General features: G+C 41.8%; 1 protein-coding gene across 2 annotated transcripts in view; it reads left to right on the forward strand.

Annotated features, from left to right (window-relative positions):
- The first annotated feature begins 334 nt into the window (after positions 1 to 334).
- si:dkey-246i14.3 (ephrin A4) overlaps positions 335 to 17,207 on the forward strand; it is a 43,159-nt gene continuing 26,286 nt past the window's right edge. Inside the window, exon 1 of one of the 2 annotated variants that reach the window (XM_042490698.1) lies at positions 335 to 812. In XM_042490698.1, coding sequence (XP_042346632.1) covers positions 700 to 812 — 113 coding nt within the window. In that variant the 5' untranslated portion in view covers positions 335 to 699. The remainder of the gene's footprint in view (positions 813 to 17,207) is intronic. The other variant, XM_042490697.1, reaches the window with a different exon arrangement.

Below are 17,207 nucleotides of genomic sequence, written 5' to 3' on the forward strand. Positions count from 1 at the left end.
ATGGGTCCTGCAGAGGAGCTGCTCAATGACTCTAATTTATGTTTTGGAGCCTATTGTAAGACTTAAGTTCAAATAAGTGTAAGTATTCAGCCCCAGATGTCGCGGGGGGTGGGGGGTACAGAGGGTCCCAGGCCTCCCTGAAAAACTGGAACCGTGACAGCCTGCCTCCTCACACCAGTCGGCGCACCTCTCAAGGATTTAACCCTGCACTACAGGATCATACATCACCACACCCTTGTCCACTGATTGGCCCAAAGTTTCCCGGCACCGCCCTCAGCTCAGTGGATCCGCCCTTCCAGCGCTGCGCAGCCTGTTGCTGCCAAACCAGCTGGCACTTACAATTGATATCCTCATGACTGTATGCGTAAAGCTCTGACCTTTAAACTCAGGTTTATTGTGTTTTATTACATCACAGGCAGAAGATCAAGAGTTCAACATCACCATGCGGACAACGAAGAAACTCTCAGGAACTTTTCACCGTGGGGGTTCACACCTTCAGCTCTGCAGCCTGTGATTTCACCTTTTTTTGAGCGACTTTAATCAGCTGACCTGTATGCATGATGCAAAACTGTGACGTCGAAGTTTTGTGAAGCCGCTGGGGAAAGTTTTTCACCGACCTCCTTCCTCTTGTCTGTCGGGGTCTCCTCACCTGGTTTGCAGCCACTCCCAGCCGGCGCAGAGCCTCTCGCGGCTCTGAGGATGGGGACACCTGGAGCTCTGCCTGTTTGGAAAGCCACGATTTTCCTCTTTAACTTCATCTCAGCTGCTGTGGCCAAAAGACACGTCGTGTATTGGAATTCTACAAACACAAGGTGAGAAAACACTCAATGATGCGCCTTTCTCCAAGGACTGAAGTTGTTCTTTTCTCTGCTGTTAGGGACAAAGTTTGGTTAATATCACTTTGCGCAGAGCAAATAGCTGGTCTGAACTTGCACTGCCATGTTATTGCACAACGGCTACAACGATTCCTACTAAATGAGTCACACTTCTGTTTTAAAGAATCTCTGCTATGCACATCACGTCCTTGTTTGCTTAATTGAAGAGGGGTGCAGAGCAGGTACGATCACCTAGGACCTGCACCAGCCCAAAAGCTATCAGACCGGTATTTTTAGTTAAATTAAGAACCCTGAAACATAAAGCCAGTGTGGCCTAATCTCACATTCTCAGCTACACTGTCGAACCTGAAGTTTATTTTAATATTAAAAATCAAGGAAACTGACTGCCTTGAAAAATTTAAGCAAATGTAACTGTTAATTTATGTTAACTTTATATCTAATTGTTAAATTTCTTAAATTTTATTTATATTTGCTCTTACTTTTTTGAAGTAGTTGCAACTTAAAAACTACATATTTAATTGAATCAATCTTCAAGTTTTAGCAACTTCACTAAACCATGTATACTGTGCTATATATCTGTATTCTGCTGGTTGCAAACTACTTAGTTGTATTTCTATATTCTCAAAAATATTAACAAAACAGAACTTGCAGGTCTCATTACTTCATCCTAACAAATCCTCAAGTTAAGTTCAGTTTACTGAACTTGCTAACACTTGAAAACTAATTTCACCTGTCATTTTTAAGTTGCAACAACTTCATAAAAATTAAGCAAATATAGCTAACTTAACAATTAGATAAAAAGTAAACATAAATTAAGATTTGTTCTATGTCTACTATATTTTTGCAAGGTAATCGGTTTCCAAAATTATTGCAAGTAAGATTTTACAGCTAACTTTATCCCAATGACTACACTCTAACCCTGGCTTTCACCTGTCCACTGCCTGTGTGCAGGTAGTTATTATTCTACTTATAGAAAGCCAGAAGTAAGGGGTTCTTCCTAAGTGTTTGCTCTAAATAGTGTCCTAGATAGCATTCTGAGGACACAGGTGTATATTAAAGTCTAAAGTGCTGCTGCGCATAAGCGAATATGCAGTTGGATAATGGGACGGTGTGTGTTTGTGAGTGTGATTGGGGCCATTAGCAGAGCAGAGTGAGGCTCACCTGCTGATCCAGGTGTTCCAGTCTGGCTAATTGAAGGGTTGATGTGGGAGACCTGCAGGGCCAGTAGGACTACTGCCCAAAATTCCACGCTCTCTCGTGCTTATTTACAGTCTCTTGCTCTCTGTAAGACCCAATTCCCCCAAACACTCTTCAGATGAATGACCTTTTTAGTTAATAGCTGTTGGCCACAGAGACCACTTTATCAGTCGCTGTTTTGTCTTGTATTTTACATTTGTGGATGCAGAAATGTTCAGAAATATGACTCCCGGGATTAATGATTTCCCCAAGGGCTCCTTTGTCAGGTCTGCAGGACTCATCCTGTACCAGAGTCAGCTGAGGTTGTATGCAGTGTGTCCAGGCGGGTAAAACCCAGTCCTGTAATTGGGATCCAGCAGAAATGTGATGGGGAGGAACACTGTGAGGATTAGGAAGCACCTTCTTGTTCCCTGGAGATTCAGGGATGAATGGTCACAGTCTGTGGCAGGGGCCACACAGTTGGTCGCAACACCACACAATCACAATGCCATCAGCATCACGGCGGAGGGTGACCCACTGTGGCAGAGAATCACTCTCATCAGCAACACCACCCAATCACAAAGCTATCAGCAGAGCCGTGATGTTGCACCCGGTCCAGAGTCCCCGGGGTTTACTGCTCTCCTCTCCTCTCCTCTCCTCTCCTCTCCTCTCCTCTCCTCTCCTCTCCTCACTCTTCATTACCTCCCTTGTTACATCCCCTCTCCTTTTCATTTTTTGTCTCCACTCCCCCTCCTCCTTCTCCTCCTCCTTCGCCCCCTTTATCTCTCACGACTCCCTCCTGCCCAGTGATGGATATTGGCGGTGTGATTAGTTGAGCTTCAGTCATTTTCCCATACCATATTTTCTATTAGCTGCCAGCCAGCCGGCCAGGTTGTCCTGAGGCCTGTAAATGTAGCCTGGCAAGGGAAAAGGAGCACAGGGACAGGAGAGAGATGCTTTTGCTGGCGTGACGCTGCACTGCAGGCTCCAGGATTCCACTCATGCTCATAGTACAGAAGGCAGTCTAGGTCACAAAATAACCACATTTGGCTTTTTGTTTATTTGTCCACAATGTGTAACTGTTCTGAATATGCTAAAAAGCTCCAGGCCCATTTTAAAGCTGCTCCAATCAGTATTTTTATACTAAAATGGTTCAGATGGCTATGTGAAAGGAGTCACTTGTAGTGATGAACCCACAGAAAATCATTATCAGACTCTACAGTTCCCCTCAGCTCCATGGAGCTTTTAGCATCTTGTAGGTAACTGTTGACTGTTGGTGCTCTTACAAAATATTTACACAATGAGATTTTTCATAAATGATCATTGATATTGTGCTTATACTAACTAAGTGGATAAAGGCAAATAAAAACCAGCTGAAGTCTGGTAAGTTCAGAAAATTACATCATGTTAATGTAACGGGGCCTTTAAAACCAGGAAAAGACAACACTTATGATATTACAATATCCAAAATCTAAGACGATATCTTGTCTTATATCACAATATTCATAGAAAATCAATATATTAATAAATTAGATATAAAAATTAGTTCCCCACAAGAACATTCACATGAACATCCACTCAAGTTGGAACAACAATTTGTTAAGTCCGCAAAAGTTTTGGTGCATGACTTGCTGAGTGGACGTTACTTAGAACCTTTATTGAATGAAAATAAATTCATTTATTGCATATTAATTTTGCTCACATATAATATTACAGAAATATTATGTAATATCAGGCTGCAGCTGTTAGTTGTTAGCCACTTGGAGTGACTGAGATTAGTTAGGAAAGTTTTTTTGTAGCATAAATAAAGGTAAAGTAATATTTGAGTGGTTTTAGATAAGGTAGCCTACTGGTGCAGCAACAAGACAGGACAAAATGACTCTGTAATATAGAATATCAAACTGTTTGACCATAATTGGGTAACAACATGAATCCTGCCTTGCAGCGTCCATGTAGTTTCCACATTATGACTAAAAGCTCACAACACCAAAGTTGGAGGACAACTTCCCAACTCAGGAAATGGGACCATAAGAGCCAGCAACTTAATTGTTTTTATTGATTTTTAACAACTTTCATCACTATTGTTTAAAGCAAAATAGCTCTGATAAATCTACTGTAAACTACCTGGTCAATGCCAAATGGCAGGGAGACGAAGTTACCAAGTTATCGAGTATTTAACAGCTAAAGAGCCAAATATTTCTCTGTGTAGTTGGGTGGAGAATCAAACAGTGCAAATACTGAACTTAGAAAAGGGCGAATTTTAGCTGACTTTTTTCACCAGGATGCTAGAAACATATCTTGAAATGCCAACATTGCTCAATGTCCGCTGGGTCTGTAAGCAACTGTTTGCAAACACCACAACTTTCAAACTGAATTTGGCGAAGTTGTGCTTCTATACACCTATAAATGTAGGTCGAAATATTGTACCTTGAAGGTTCAGTGCGTAGGATTTAGGGGGACATATTGGCAGAAATGGAATGTAATATTTTGATAAATATGTTTTCTCTAGTGTATAATTACCTGAAAATAAGAATAGTGTTTTTGTTATCTTAGAATGAGCCGTTTGTATCGCTATAGAGTACGGATTCTTGTCTATGGAGATCAAACCAAACCAAACACTGGCTCGAAACAGGACGATTCACGTTTTCACTTCAGCCACAATAATTAACAGCCCCAACACAATGAGATAGTCGAAAAATACTGCTTTTTAATGTAAAACTTATTAATTCCTTTTTTTTCTGGTTTAAATTACCGTATCAGTTTTTGAGAGGAACAGACCTCTGTGGGTAAATCGGCTCCAAGTCAAAACCTCCTGAACTATATACACTGAAGGAATTTTAACCAGGAAAAGTTTCAGCTGGTTGCAATATCCAGTCATCACCACTAGAAGCCACTAAATCTCCTGAGATTTTTCACAGTGCTCCTTTAAGTTTATTGGAACATATTAGCATAACGTTGTCGATTTGACCTTTTGTGCTCATTTACGTTGGTTCAAACCTTCTTTGTAAATGTTGTCGATATAGAAAACTCATTGTTTCTGCCATCTCTGACATTGGACAGACAGCTCAAGAGGAGCTAGCTGCTGTTACAGAGCTCACATTAAAGGCTCAGCTCGTATATAACGTGACTGTAGCTGGTGAGAAAACAGGCCCCTCTTTAATACGGATGACAGAAGACATTCTCTGGCCATCACCTTTCCTTCGACATCTAGATTTATGGTTTTAATGAAGCAGGGGCAGTGAAGTGGAGACTGAAGGGCCCTGTTGCTCTGTTCTTCTCCGGCTAATACGGCTGTAACAAAGGCGCGGCGAAGCACTTTAACTGGCACACATTTAGCACCCTCCAGATTGAAAAATGGAGCTCTGAAATGGAAGTGATAGACTGACTGCAGGGTCAGCGCCGAACATGGCGGAATCAAGGCACCCTGGCCTCTTTCATTGTGAGGCTCAAGTGGTTCGCTTTGCCCTTTTATGATTTTATGAACAGAGTTTACGATCGTTCTTGGTTTTATAACAGTGTTTCTCTCAGAGCGATAGTTAGATTAGAGGAGAAATTATTTTTTTACTTCCTGGAGCAGTTAAAGGTTAGTAAAATATTATAACCGCCGCGCTCTAAGCTTCTGTGCGTGCTGACAGTATACCTCAGCTCTCCCCCGAGTAGACCAGTTTATTGGTATATCCAGCCCCCTCCTCTGTGCCACAGTGTGCTTTTAAAACCTGTTGGGCCAAATAAGTTGACCAGCCTATCTGCTGATACAACAGTGTCTGCTTCTTGTGCTGCATTCATCCTCATAAATTCACTCAGGAGCTGTCAGGAAGTTTACTCAGAGCACCAAAACTTTAAGGATTGAATTACCTTTTTCTCTTGCAAGAGATGACTTGAAAGAGGCTTTTGCCACCCATATATGGGCTGCTCATACATCTCTAACAAGAATAAATGTCACCCAAACCTGAACTTTAAAATCAGTTACTCCATTTCGCTGTCCTCTGACTTACCCTTGGTCTTGGCTTACACCCCTGCTATTGCTTTTCCTCTTATCCGACATGGCAGGAGGCAACCATGTTGCAACAGTTCCTCCAGATCACAGCATAAACTCTTGTTTCCTCTTATCTTTTCTTTGCTGCACTCAGTTAGAGATAAGTGTTTTACTATTAAAATAGAGAGATACGGCACAAAGGGGAATAAGATAACCAATTCCTGTTACCTGTATCCTCTCTTGCTCACTCTGGAACTCACTCTGCAAGTTTGGACACAGACCTCAAAGCTTTTACAACAACACCAGACCCCTCTGAACTCTCTCTCTCTCTCTCGTGCGCTTTCTTCCTGTCTCTCTCTCCCCTCTTTCGGCAAAAGCTCAGGGCGAGCTCCAAGCCAGTGAAGCATGTTTAAACGGTGCGTGAGGAGATGAATATTTGTATTGGTTTTCTGTATCTTTATTGAAAGCAACCCTCATAAGTCTTCCGTGTAATCTCTGCTCTGTTTATGCATCATTTCCCTTTGTGTGCACTCATGAATGATCTCGTTTAAATACCAAAGTAAATCACATTCTGCACACCGTACCTTCACACACACATACTCACTCGTCTGTAGGCAGGCAGACACACACATGTACAGTAAAGTGAAAGCAGACAGTGTTTGTAATTGTGCCTTGTCAGAGGAGATGATTGCACATCCAGACTGATTTCTTTTTTTTATTTATTTTTTTATGATTTCCTCACCCGTCGGTGTGTATTTCTCGTCGGGTGTGTGTCTTTGTGTGCATGCAAATGTATTTCTCGTACTGCCTGCTATCTCCCCTCACTGTGTCTGTCTCCGCACTAATCTCTGTCTTCCCCTGGTAAATGATTAACATGGAGAACCTGGCTGAACTATAATCAACAAACCCACAGTGAGGTAATTACCACTTTATTCCCTGTCCTGCTAACAAAGCAATCTCTCCCTCCTCGTCCCTCTCTGCTCCTCTCTCTCTCCTCATCTGTCATCTAACTGTATCAGTGTCTCCCTCCTTTACTGTGTCTTTCTGTGTCAATGCCTATTGTCCCACTCAGTGCTGTGCTGTAGATCCCGAGATGCTTTTGTGTGAGTGCGATTGTGTGCCTTATCTGTCTCTGTAAATGTGCTTTGTCTGTTTGTTTGTGCTATTGAGTGCATTATCTGGAGGTAAACTGTGGATGAGTTAACTTTGTGTACACTTGAGCTTCTTCATCTCTGTCGGGAAAACAATGCAAGGCAGTGATTTTAGCGATTTGTGCGCCTTTTGAATTGACATTCGGTGCCATTGCTGTTGGTTGAGGTTCACCTCAGTGGAACAATAGCTCTGTTAGAGGTGTGCATGTGTGTGCGCTTTAGGAACTGACCGGCTGGTTTTCGTAAAGGGGAACTGTTTGTTTCCTGGAAAGGAGATGGAGTGTGATAAATTTCACCACAGGAAAAACAAATTCCAGTAATGCACCAGGATGCCCAGCCCCATTAAAACACACTCAAAGTTTTGATTGGTGATCTTGTGCATGATTCATGCCTTTTATAAGTTTTGTGAGATTTCTCTTCGGCTCACAGCAAGAAGTGAAAAGTAGCGACAGGAAAAATCCTCAGTTCCGGCCAGCGGCATGCGGCTGTGGGAACATTTACCAACCGCTGTGCCGGCCTCTCGTCTAAATAGGTCATTGTTTTGTTTCCACTCGTTAGTTGATTTTAGGTGTGACTGAAGTGTTCGAGGGAAAAGGCGTGTTATTGCCTTCGGATACTTTTTTTTTTTTTTTTTAAAGGTGGGGAGTGCTGATAGAGTATTGTGCAACCATGTCTTTTGCATTAAAGTGTCACATGGCCTCATTTTGTGAAGTATTTCAAGCAGAAACAGGCAATGGTGCCCCCAGAAAATGTTCATACTGGGGTGGCACATCAACACCAAAAGTCATAACTGAATACGTTTATGCTGTTGTACTGAGGCTAAAAAGTATGTCAATATGGAGAGTTAAGGATTGCTTACTGATATACTTTGGATCCTCATTTTACAGCAAATAATGAATCATTTGATTTCATAAACTAGCACCAGTACAGTGAATGATTTGGGTTCCGTAACAGTCATGTTTTAATGACAGTTAACTTTTGTTTTTTGTTTGTTTTTGTTTTTTAAAGTTATGTATGTCCCTTTGTATAATTCTGTGTCGCCTCTCAAAATTTGGAGGTTATTCTGAGTCAGTGAACACAACGCAGCCAGAGCTCTCCATCAGTTATTTTTTTCCCCAGCAGCACTTTGTGACTGGTTAATAGATTTGTTGATTCATTCAGAGCTGATTAGATCATGTCAATAGATTAGAGGAGCAGCTGCTGCGAGTGAATGCAAACTTTTAGACGCAGTAGAATAAACGGAAAAGTTTTACTTATGCTCTGCGCTCCGACAGTGAGGTGTAATGAATAACTGCATGGAATTTTTATTTTAGTTTTTAAGATTATTTCTGGTGCTTTTGTATGCCTTTAATTGATAGGATAGACTAGACTAAGTGTGAAAGGGGGAGGGAGAGAGGGGGTGACATGTAGCAAGGTGCTGAATGGTCCGTCTCCAAAAATCAAAAATGTATTTGTGGTGTCAGATGTCTTCATCTTGGTGGGCCGCCACAAATAAAGGAATGTGTGGGAAAACCTGAAATAGATGCCTTAGATACCACTACCAGGGGGCCATGGCCCCTGTGGCCCCCCTTTGGGGCACCACTGGATGTAGGTGATAAAGTTACACTGCCTCCTTTTTGTGTTTAGTTGTGACATCAGTACTCTTCCCTTTTACTTTTTGGTATTATACCCAAGAATGAAACCAACATCGAAGTCGAAACATAATCTTTGCAACTGAATAGAAAGCAGAGATACAAGCGCAGGAACATTCAAGCACACTGTGTTGAAAATGAGGTTGAGGCAGAGGCCTCGCGGTGAGGACGTCTGTATTAAAATGGATCAGATAGTCACAGTGCAGCTTGGAGCCGTCGGAGCAGACATGGTGTACAAGCATGAAAGGGCTGCTGCTCTCTCCTCCTGGTCAGGATATTTAGTCAATCGATACCAATTTAACACCCAGATATTATCGCCGGCTCCTCGCATTATCACCAGGCTGCATATGGACCCATCTCTTTCCCAATTTCTCTCCCCATGCGGCCCCGTTTCTCTGTGTACACACATACATCAATATTAGGTGGCATTAAGCTGTAATAAGTTGCATTGTACAAATGTTTCCAAGTGGCGTGGAACAGCTGTGGAATGAAATGAGGTTCAGCGTTGTCTGCCGCTCGGGTTGGCACAGCCTGGCTTTGGCACAAAATGGCTGCTGTGCCGTATGTGTGTGAAGAGGGTGGTTAAGGGCTGTTGGTGAGCACCAAGCAGGGGCGCATTCATTCATTCATTCGTGGCACACAATGAGCTGGCATTGTTGTAGGTGTCGGGCCAACTGTGTATTTCTTTGACATACAAAACAGCAATTAAATTGTGGCGTGAGAATACGCGAGCTCAGATTGTGGGAAACACTGTCGACTTAAGCTTGACCAAATTAACACAATCTGCTGGTTGTTTAGCCAATACGTGCATTTTAGAAGACGCACACACACGTGCGCGCACAGACAGGCGCACACACACACTCTCAAGTACATATAACCTCGCACAATGCTCTTCCACTCAGCTCTGAAATCCTGCCAAGAGGCAACCTGGGAATTCCCTGAGACAGAAATTGAATTAGTATTGACCCAGGCAGAGCAAAAGGCTGTAGCAGGAACCTGGATTATTGTAGCATACAACGTCCTCGCTGCCAGGAGGACACTGAGACATGTTTACCATCATACCTCCAGTCTTCAAAGGTGCTTAAGGACTGTGTGCTGTCCGTAGATAATGTTTACCGGCACAACAGTTGACGCAGATGTCCTCTATCTCATAGAACAGAGATGTGAATGTCTATTTTGCTCAACATACCCAATGAAGCCAGTGAAGAAACACTTTGTTTGCACTTGTTGTTTACATGAACTTATGGAGAATATTGATACGGGTCTCCCAGAGTGCGCCAATTTACTTTTGTTTTGGTCGCTACATGAGTCCTGTTGTTGTCAGCCAGGGCTGAAAGAACATCAGTTTTCTGCATTCTTAAGCAAACTCTCAAGAATCTTGTCATGAATCTTTAAATCTGATTTGTGTCGTTCAAGCCACAGATCTGTAGACACAAAGTGAAATAAGTTGTCCATATGAGTGGCAAACTTGTGCAATTCTAGATTTGGTTTAATATGTACTAGGAAGTATGTTTTGAGACGTGAGGGGTACACATATTGGTTTGAGTCCTTTCCCAGGAAATTTTGAGCATCAAATACTTAATTTATGCATTATTTTTAGCGTTTTCTGCATCAGTTTATGTTGTAATTGTTATTAACACCAGCAAAATATGAGCTCTCCACTGCTTTTATGTTGTTATTGAGGGAGAGAATTGCATGTTTTACACATTGAAGGGCCTGTTTCTTCTCTATTTGTCAACCTTAAGTGTTTTAGTTGATTGAAAAAGGATGGTTAAAACTGCTACCATGTTCCTTGAACAACTCAATTGTTCCAATGTATAAACTACAGATAAGTAGTTGTTGGCATTTTGTCATGGAAAAGCATAATAAAGGGTAAAAAGTATTCTGCTTTTACTTGAAATCATCAGATTATCAACTGCTCACCATCTGTTACCTTGATTTTTTTAAGAAAACTGTTTTTCTAGCATGCCTCCAGAATGAGCGAAGAATCTAAAAATGGAGATAATTCTTCCTGAATTGAAGTTAACGAGGGCTGTGTTTCAAAAAAGCAGAACTTTATCAAAATATCTGTTTAAAAAAACTCTCACAAGTCGAGCACAGTAATCCTAGTCTCATTTATCCAGTCATATGCTCAGTACGACTGGATGCATTTTTACTAAAACTTCAGGCAGAAGTGTTTTATATAGTCAGGTACTGAGCACACTATAGGTTAAACAAGACTTGAATTATAGTGCACATTTTGATATAGTTTTGCTGTTGTTAAAAATGGACCCCATTTACCTCAATTCATCAAGAATGTTCCCCTTTTTTTGGATTCCTCATTCCCCGTGGAGGTATGCCAGAAGACAGTGTTTTGATTGAGAATTGGAGGTAACACTTGGTGATTAATTAATGTACAAATGGACAATTTGCTGGTGAAGTATTCCTTTAAATAGTAATAAACAGAGAAAACATTACAATAATTCTCACCCGATGCCTCTCTAAGTTACTCATCAGTCTTTATATATTGATTAATATTTACTTTTGTATGTCCTCTGATTGTCATTTTTAAATTCACTTATCTTGTGAGCTAGCACAGAGTGTGCCACGTCATGTGCTCATGGCGGTACACTGTGTCTTAAGTGAGATGGTGTGCATCCAGAAGCCGTAGCGATAGGAACGGCCGCTTTCACACCAGAACAAACTTTATGGACTCATAAACCTGCTAGAAAGCACAGCTCCGCTCCACTTTATCTAGACACAACAAAGAGACACTTAGATAAAAATACTTGAAGGGGTGTGAACGTGTGTGTGTGTGTGTATTTAGGGGGTGTATAACTTTTGTGTTATGGCACCTTTTGTAGAAATGATTCTGCTTATCAGAATTACCTTCTCATATGAAAAAAAAGGCTTCAAGTAACACTTTTTGTCAGCTATATTCCCAGTCCCTAAAAAACACCTTTCATCCCGTGCTTTGTGATTTCCAGAGGAGATGGATCACATGACAAATGTGAAGATATTTTGAATCTGCTGTATGATTTTGGGAGACTTTTTCCATGGTGGAACAAAAACTAATATTATTTTGCCATTGCCTCCCAGAAGTATGGCAGCACAGCCTACTTTCCAGCCCCCAGTGATGCGAAACACAAACATTCCTCTTCTCCATTTCTTTTTGGGCTGCCACACACACACACACACACACACACACGCCACATATGAATATACACACTCCCTCTCTGCTTCCTTTTTCTCGTCAGCCCCCAGAGATTGTAAAAACATTAGACCTGCAGTGGAGGGAGCGAGGGATGGAGAATGCGTTAAAGGAGAGGATGGTAGGGAAAGAGTCAACAGATTTCAACTCCCAAAACAGCTCGGGAAGGCCCCCAGGGGTGGAGGGATGAGGTGAGAGAGGAGAGAGAGAGAGAGAGAGGGAAGAAAGGATGTCAGCAGGTATTACTATCACTGTCACAAGCAGGCGTGAGGAGCACCCCCTCTTCTCCCCTCCCTCTGTACCAACACACACACACACACACAGTCAGGGGCTCTCACACACACACACACACACACACACACACACACACGCACACACTTGGTGACGCAGGCAGGTGTGGTACCAATAGTACCATCGCCCTGCCTGCACACACACGGCTTCTTGGGCTCAGGGGAGAACCCGAGTAGGAATCACACCCCATTTAGAACTGACACTGGTGTGTGTGTGTGTGTGTGTGTGTGTGTGTGTGTGTGTGTGTGTGTGTGTGTGTGTGTGTGTGTGTGTCAGTGTGTGTGTTGACTAAGCATATTGTGCATGGTATGCATGTTGTAAAATCACAGTAGAACCTCTTTACCTGGAAGAAAAAGACCAAATATGAACGGAATGTGGTATCATAATTCAAACATGCCTGCGTGCAGATTTTTCGAGGCTTACAGTAAGATGAGGAGATATGGTTTTTGTGTGCGTGTGTGCCAGCATATTTGGATGTTTTATTTTTGTAGCAGTAACCAGGACCACATGATCTCCGTGTGTGCAGTAATGCACAGCTTGATCCCTGTCTCCTGGTACTCTGACTGCTATTTTCTTCTCTCTGCTTCCTTGTTCTTTTTTTCCTGCCCTTCCTCTTCTTTTTTTTCTCAACATTTTGTTCCAATCAGATCTTTTATTTATGAGTTCAAGGAATGTGGACTTTTTTTTCCAGAATTAGTTCTTTGATCAACCTGCAGTTGTGCAGCTAGATGAGTGCAGTATGGTGCATATGTTCTTGCTTTTGTGGGATGCTAAAGTACCATCTTGTCTACTGACAGGCTGCTGACATGTTAGTATGCAGAGGAGGGAGTTGCATACTTTGCGTACTGTACGAACAGTAAGTCCTTGAGGCTAAGTTGATTAAATTGTGTTTATTTATTTTTTTTTAACATATTTTCTAGGCAAAACTGTCATTTTTTGATGAATTGCTCCCTGTCACTGTCCTACATTGTGTTTTGTTATATTCATCAGAAATGATCAGATGGCTGTAATTCACAGTCCGAGAGCATCCAGACGAGTGGTGGTAATGTTGTGCTGAATGGAAGAGGGGGGAAATAGCCTTGTCCCAAATCTCCATAGCTGTGGCCTTGTAGCAGGAGAACTCATGAATCTCATTGCTCTCCCATTCAGCTGGAAATGGAGTTCTTGTACGCAGCGCGCTTCTCAAAACACTGGAGCGGACGCTGCGTGTTTATGATTGTGGAATTAATCTGTGTGTTCTTCCAAAAAATACACCCCGGTGACAAATGCCTAGTCATGAAAGTCAGAAAATCCCTTACTCACTACATTTTTTACATTTAAGGAGGTTCCCTGATGGATTTCCTTTCAGAACGGAAAATTGTTCGCAGCAGTGTTGTTCCTCATCAAAGGTAGATACTGAATGCCTAAACAGGTTGTTTTTTTCTGGTACTGGCGTACTTTGCAGCTGATTTACCATGAACTTTGTGTTACTATGAAGAAAAACAACCCTCACCTTGGCATGGGCGATATATTGATTATACTCGACATATCGTGGCTTTTTCCACGTTAGATGTGTGAAATGACTGAGTATAAATTGTCACCTCATTTTTTAAGCCATTGGTTTGAGACCTGCTTTGATGTTTGGTTCTCTTATTTTCTTAGTCTTTCCTTTGTTGTACTACTAATTTAACTTTATAACAGCGATTAAACTTTATTTTTTAGTACTTTATTATACCAGTACTTTACTTTATTATAATTAGTTTATCTCTAATATAACAATATATTATTGAACTTTGTTATAACAGCACGTCATTTAACTTTATTATACTAGTACTTTATTTACTTAATGATAACAATTCATTATTGTAACGCTACGTGATTTAACTTTGTTTTAACAGTAGTTTATTTAGTTGTTTGATATTTTAGTCTACAGTAGGAGATTAAAAATAAAACAACAAGATAAATATCTTGTATCGCAGCACAGCCTAAAAAATATTACATTATTATTATTTATAGGGCATATCACCCAGACCTACCCTCACCCACACTGTACCTCAGGCATGTCAATCCTGTAATTTCGGGTCATTGTGGTTCATTACTTAAAGTTGCGACCAGTCATTTTTAATCCCACATTAATCAGTTAATCCCAGTCCAGCGTCAGGCTGCCGTCTGCACCTCTCCTCTTGACCCTCGCCACTTCCTTCCCCTCAGCTCCCTAAATCCAACCCCCCCCCCCTTTCCTTCTTATTGTGTCTAAACCCTTCATCAGCGTTGTGGAACTCAGCTGGCCTTTCTAAGAAATTCAGGGGCATCCGGCCTTGAGGCAGAGAATGGCATCCAGTTATATCAGCCCAAATGTTAAAAGCATGAATTTAATTTCACACACTGCAAAGCAATGGATAAGCTAATGTACTAGAGCTGAATATGCTGTATTAAGTTTATAAATAACACACATTCAGTGGCCTTGAAGCCAAGTGGATGAATTTTGTAGAAATGTCTCAATAATTTGATTTAGTCTGCTTTGAGCTGATTGGTATGAGACATCAGTGTAAGTGACCTCTGGTGTGTTCGTGTGTGTGAGGGCGGGGGGCGAGCGGGCGGGTGTCTGGCTGTGCGTGACTAGAACAGGACAAAGCTGGCTGCCTTGAGGGGGAATAAGGGGGACCTTCCATAGCCGCGACGCACAGAGCGATATGAATCTTAACCGTTGTGACGGAGAAAGATGGAGAGGGAGAGAGAAGCATGGATCGGCTGCGAGGGAGAGAGGGGGGGCCAGTTTAGACTCCTGGGATTCCAAAGCAGTGACCGTGAAAGTGCTTAGATAAACAGAGAAAAAGACGGAGAGGGGAGGGAGGGGAGGGCGAAGTGGGTGAAATGGTGGTGGGAGAGGCAATGGAGGGAGAAGAGGACGAGAAGGTGTAGGCACGCTGGCAGGGGGAGGAAATGAGACCTGCTGAAGATGGGGTGAAAGAAAGCAGATGGGAGTGAAACCAAGTATAGAAGTTTTTAAATAAGTTCACCGGGAGTCAGAGGGATGGGAAACGGCCAGCTATTTACTCCTTAACTCTCTCCAATCTCTTTCTTTCCATCTTCTCCTTTCCCCTCCTTCCCTCTGTTTAAATTATTCAGGCCGGTTGGCTGTATTAGGAGGACAGGTTTCCTTGACATGTCTTAACTCAATGGGTGTGTGTGACTGGCTGAAGGACAGCTCCAGCCCTCCAACCGGCCATTCCTCCTCTATCAGCCAGCAAATAATCAGACACAGAGGAAAGCGAGAGGGAATGCACACCTGGGATGAATAGTTTACATGTTGCCCATCCAGCATTGACCTTCACATCATGGAGAAGGACTAAAAAAACAGGGTGCAAGAATGGGAAAGAAAGAGCGTCTACGGCATCAGAAGTGTGACCCACTTAGTAAATGATGGATTCTCAAAGCCAAGTCTGATTTATTGGCTGAGTGCATTTGCTTTGCGAGCGCCCTTTTCACTATAGTGAAGAGTGCATCAGTGTATAAGTGTGTGTGTGTTTAAAGGGGTGTTGCTTACATGTCCTCCTTAACCCACTTACACAGGTGGGCCTCGCTGAAAGACCTGAGGCACAGATAAGTGTAGTTAAGTATAGTTAATATAATAGATGAGGGTGTGTACTGCTATGGAACTCTGTAAGAAAGGGATAAAAACATAGAATAACTTTTTTAAGAAACCAAGAAAAACTGTAAAGAGTTATAATAACAGCAGTATATTCTGTGGTGTGTTTTGTGTTTCATGGAAAAAGCACTTCACTGATGTATCATAATTACAAACGCTGCTGCAGAGATTGGTTGTATTTAGTTGAATGCCAATTAACAGCATTTAGTGTGCATTAAAGAAGTCTGGCAAGCTGCACTTCAGTAAAAGTTTGTCAGCCGTAAAGTGGTTGAATTGTCTTTGACAAACAATGCTGAATTTAGAAAAGCAAAAAAAGAAAAAGAAAAAAAAAACTTTTTATGTGTTTTTTGTGATTTGAATATTTAACCCATTTCCAGTATAACATAGTTGATACCACTGAATTTCTGGTCTTCCAGTTTCATACCAGTACCTTTATGCTAGTTTTAAAACTTAGCCCAGTACAGCCTCTTTAAGACCAAAATGTCGGTGGCGGTTAACGCGTTGAGAAAGAAAATGGCGAGTTATGTACAGATCTTAATCACATCGTGATTATCGCGTTAACAGTGACAGCCCCGCTTTCAGGTTTTTGTAATTCCATTTTTGGAACATTTTATCTAATTCCCAAGTCCCAAAGATATTCTGTCTCTATTAGTTTACATTTGAGAAGATATAACGAGAGACTTTTTGGCATTTTTGCTTTTTTTTTTTTAACAAATACAGTATTTTTGACATCCAAAGTACAGCACCACTTGACAAGTATCTTTGTCTATTTTTTGTTACCAACATTTTTAATATGATTTGTTAGAATCAATAGAAAAATGATCTCCCAGTTTCCTCTCAGCCATACACCACCTGTTCCACTGGCATGAGTCCAACATGACCAACCTTGTTATTTACCTCAGTGTTAACATTAATTTGTCAACACCCTTTATTTAGCTAGATGTATCTGCTCTGACAGCTTGTGCAAATCTGAAGGGCCCGAACAGCAAAGTTAGTACATAAACATGAGACAAATGATGTTGACACAGTGGATCAGCCCAGCTGCCACTTTGTAGCAATACACTTTGATAGATTTTATAAACAGTTTGAATCATGGCTTTTTGTGTCCACCCATCATCGCTGTCACTGTCTGCCTACCCCCCTTTTCCGTCCGTCCTGTCAGTGTCTGAGCGGTGAGTTACTGTAGCTATATTCAGGTCCACGTTTCCGAGCCTGGCACCTGTACAGATCAGCCCTGTATTTACACTGCAGCTCCATTTAGACTGCAGAAACATGGAGAGCACTCATTACTCTGAGGTTTAGGCTGTCCGACAGAGGGATGCAGGGGG

The sequence above is a fragment of the Plectropomus leopardus genome, chromosome 7 (genome assembly GCF_008729295.1).
Source record: "Plectropomus leopardus isolate mb chromosome 7, YSFRI_Pleo_2.0, whole genome shotgun sequence".
Lineage (NCBI taxonomy): Eukaryota > Metazoa > Chordata > Actinopteri > Perciformes > Serranidae > Plectropomus > Plectropomus leopardus.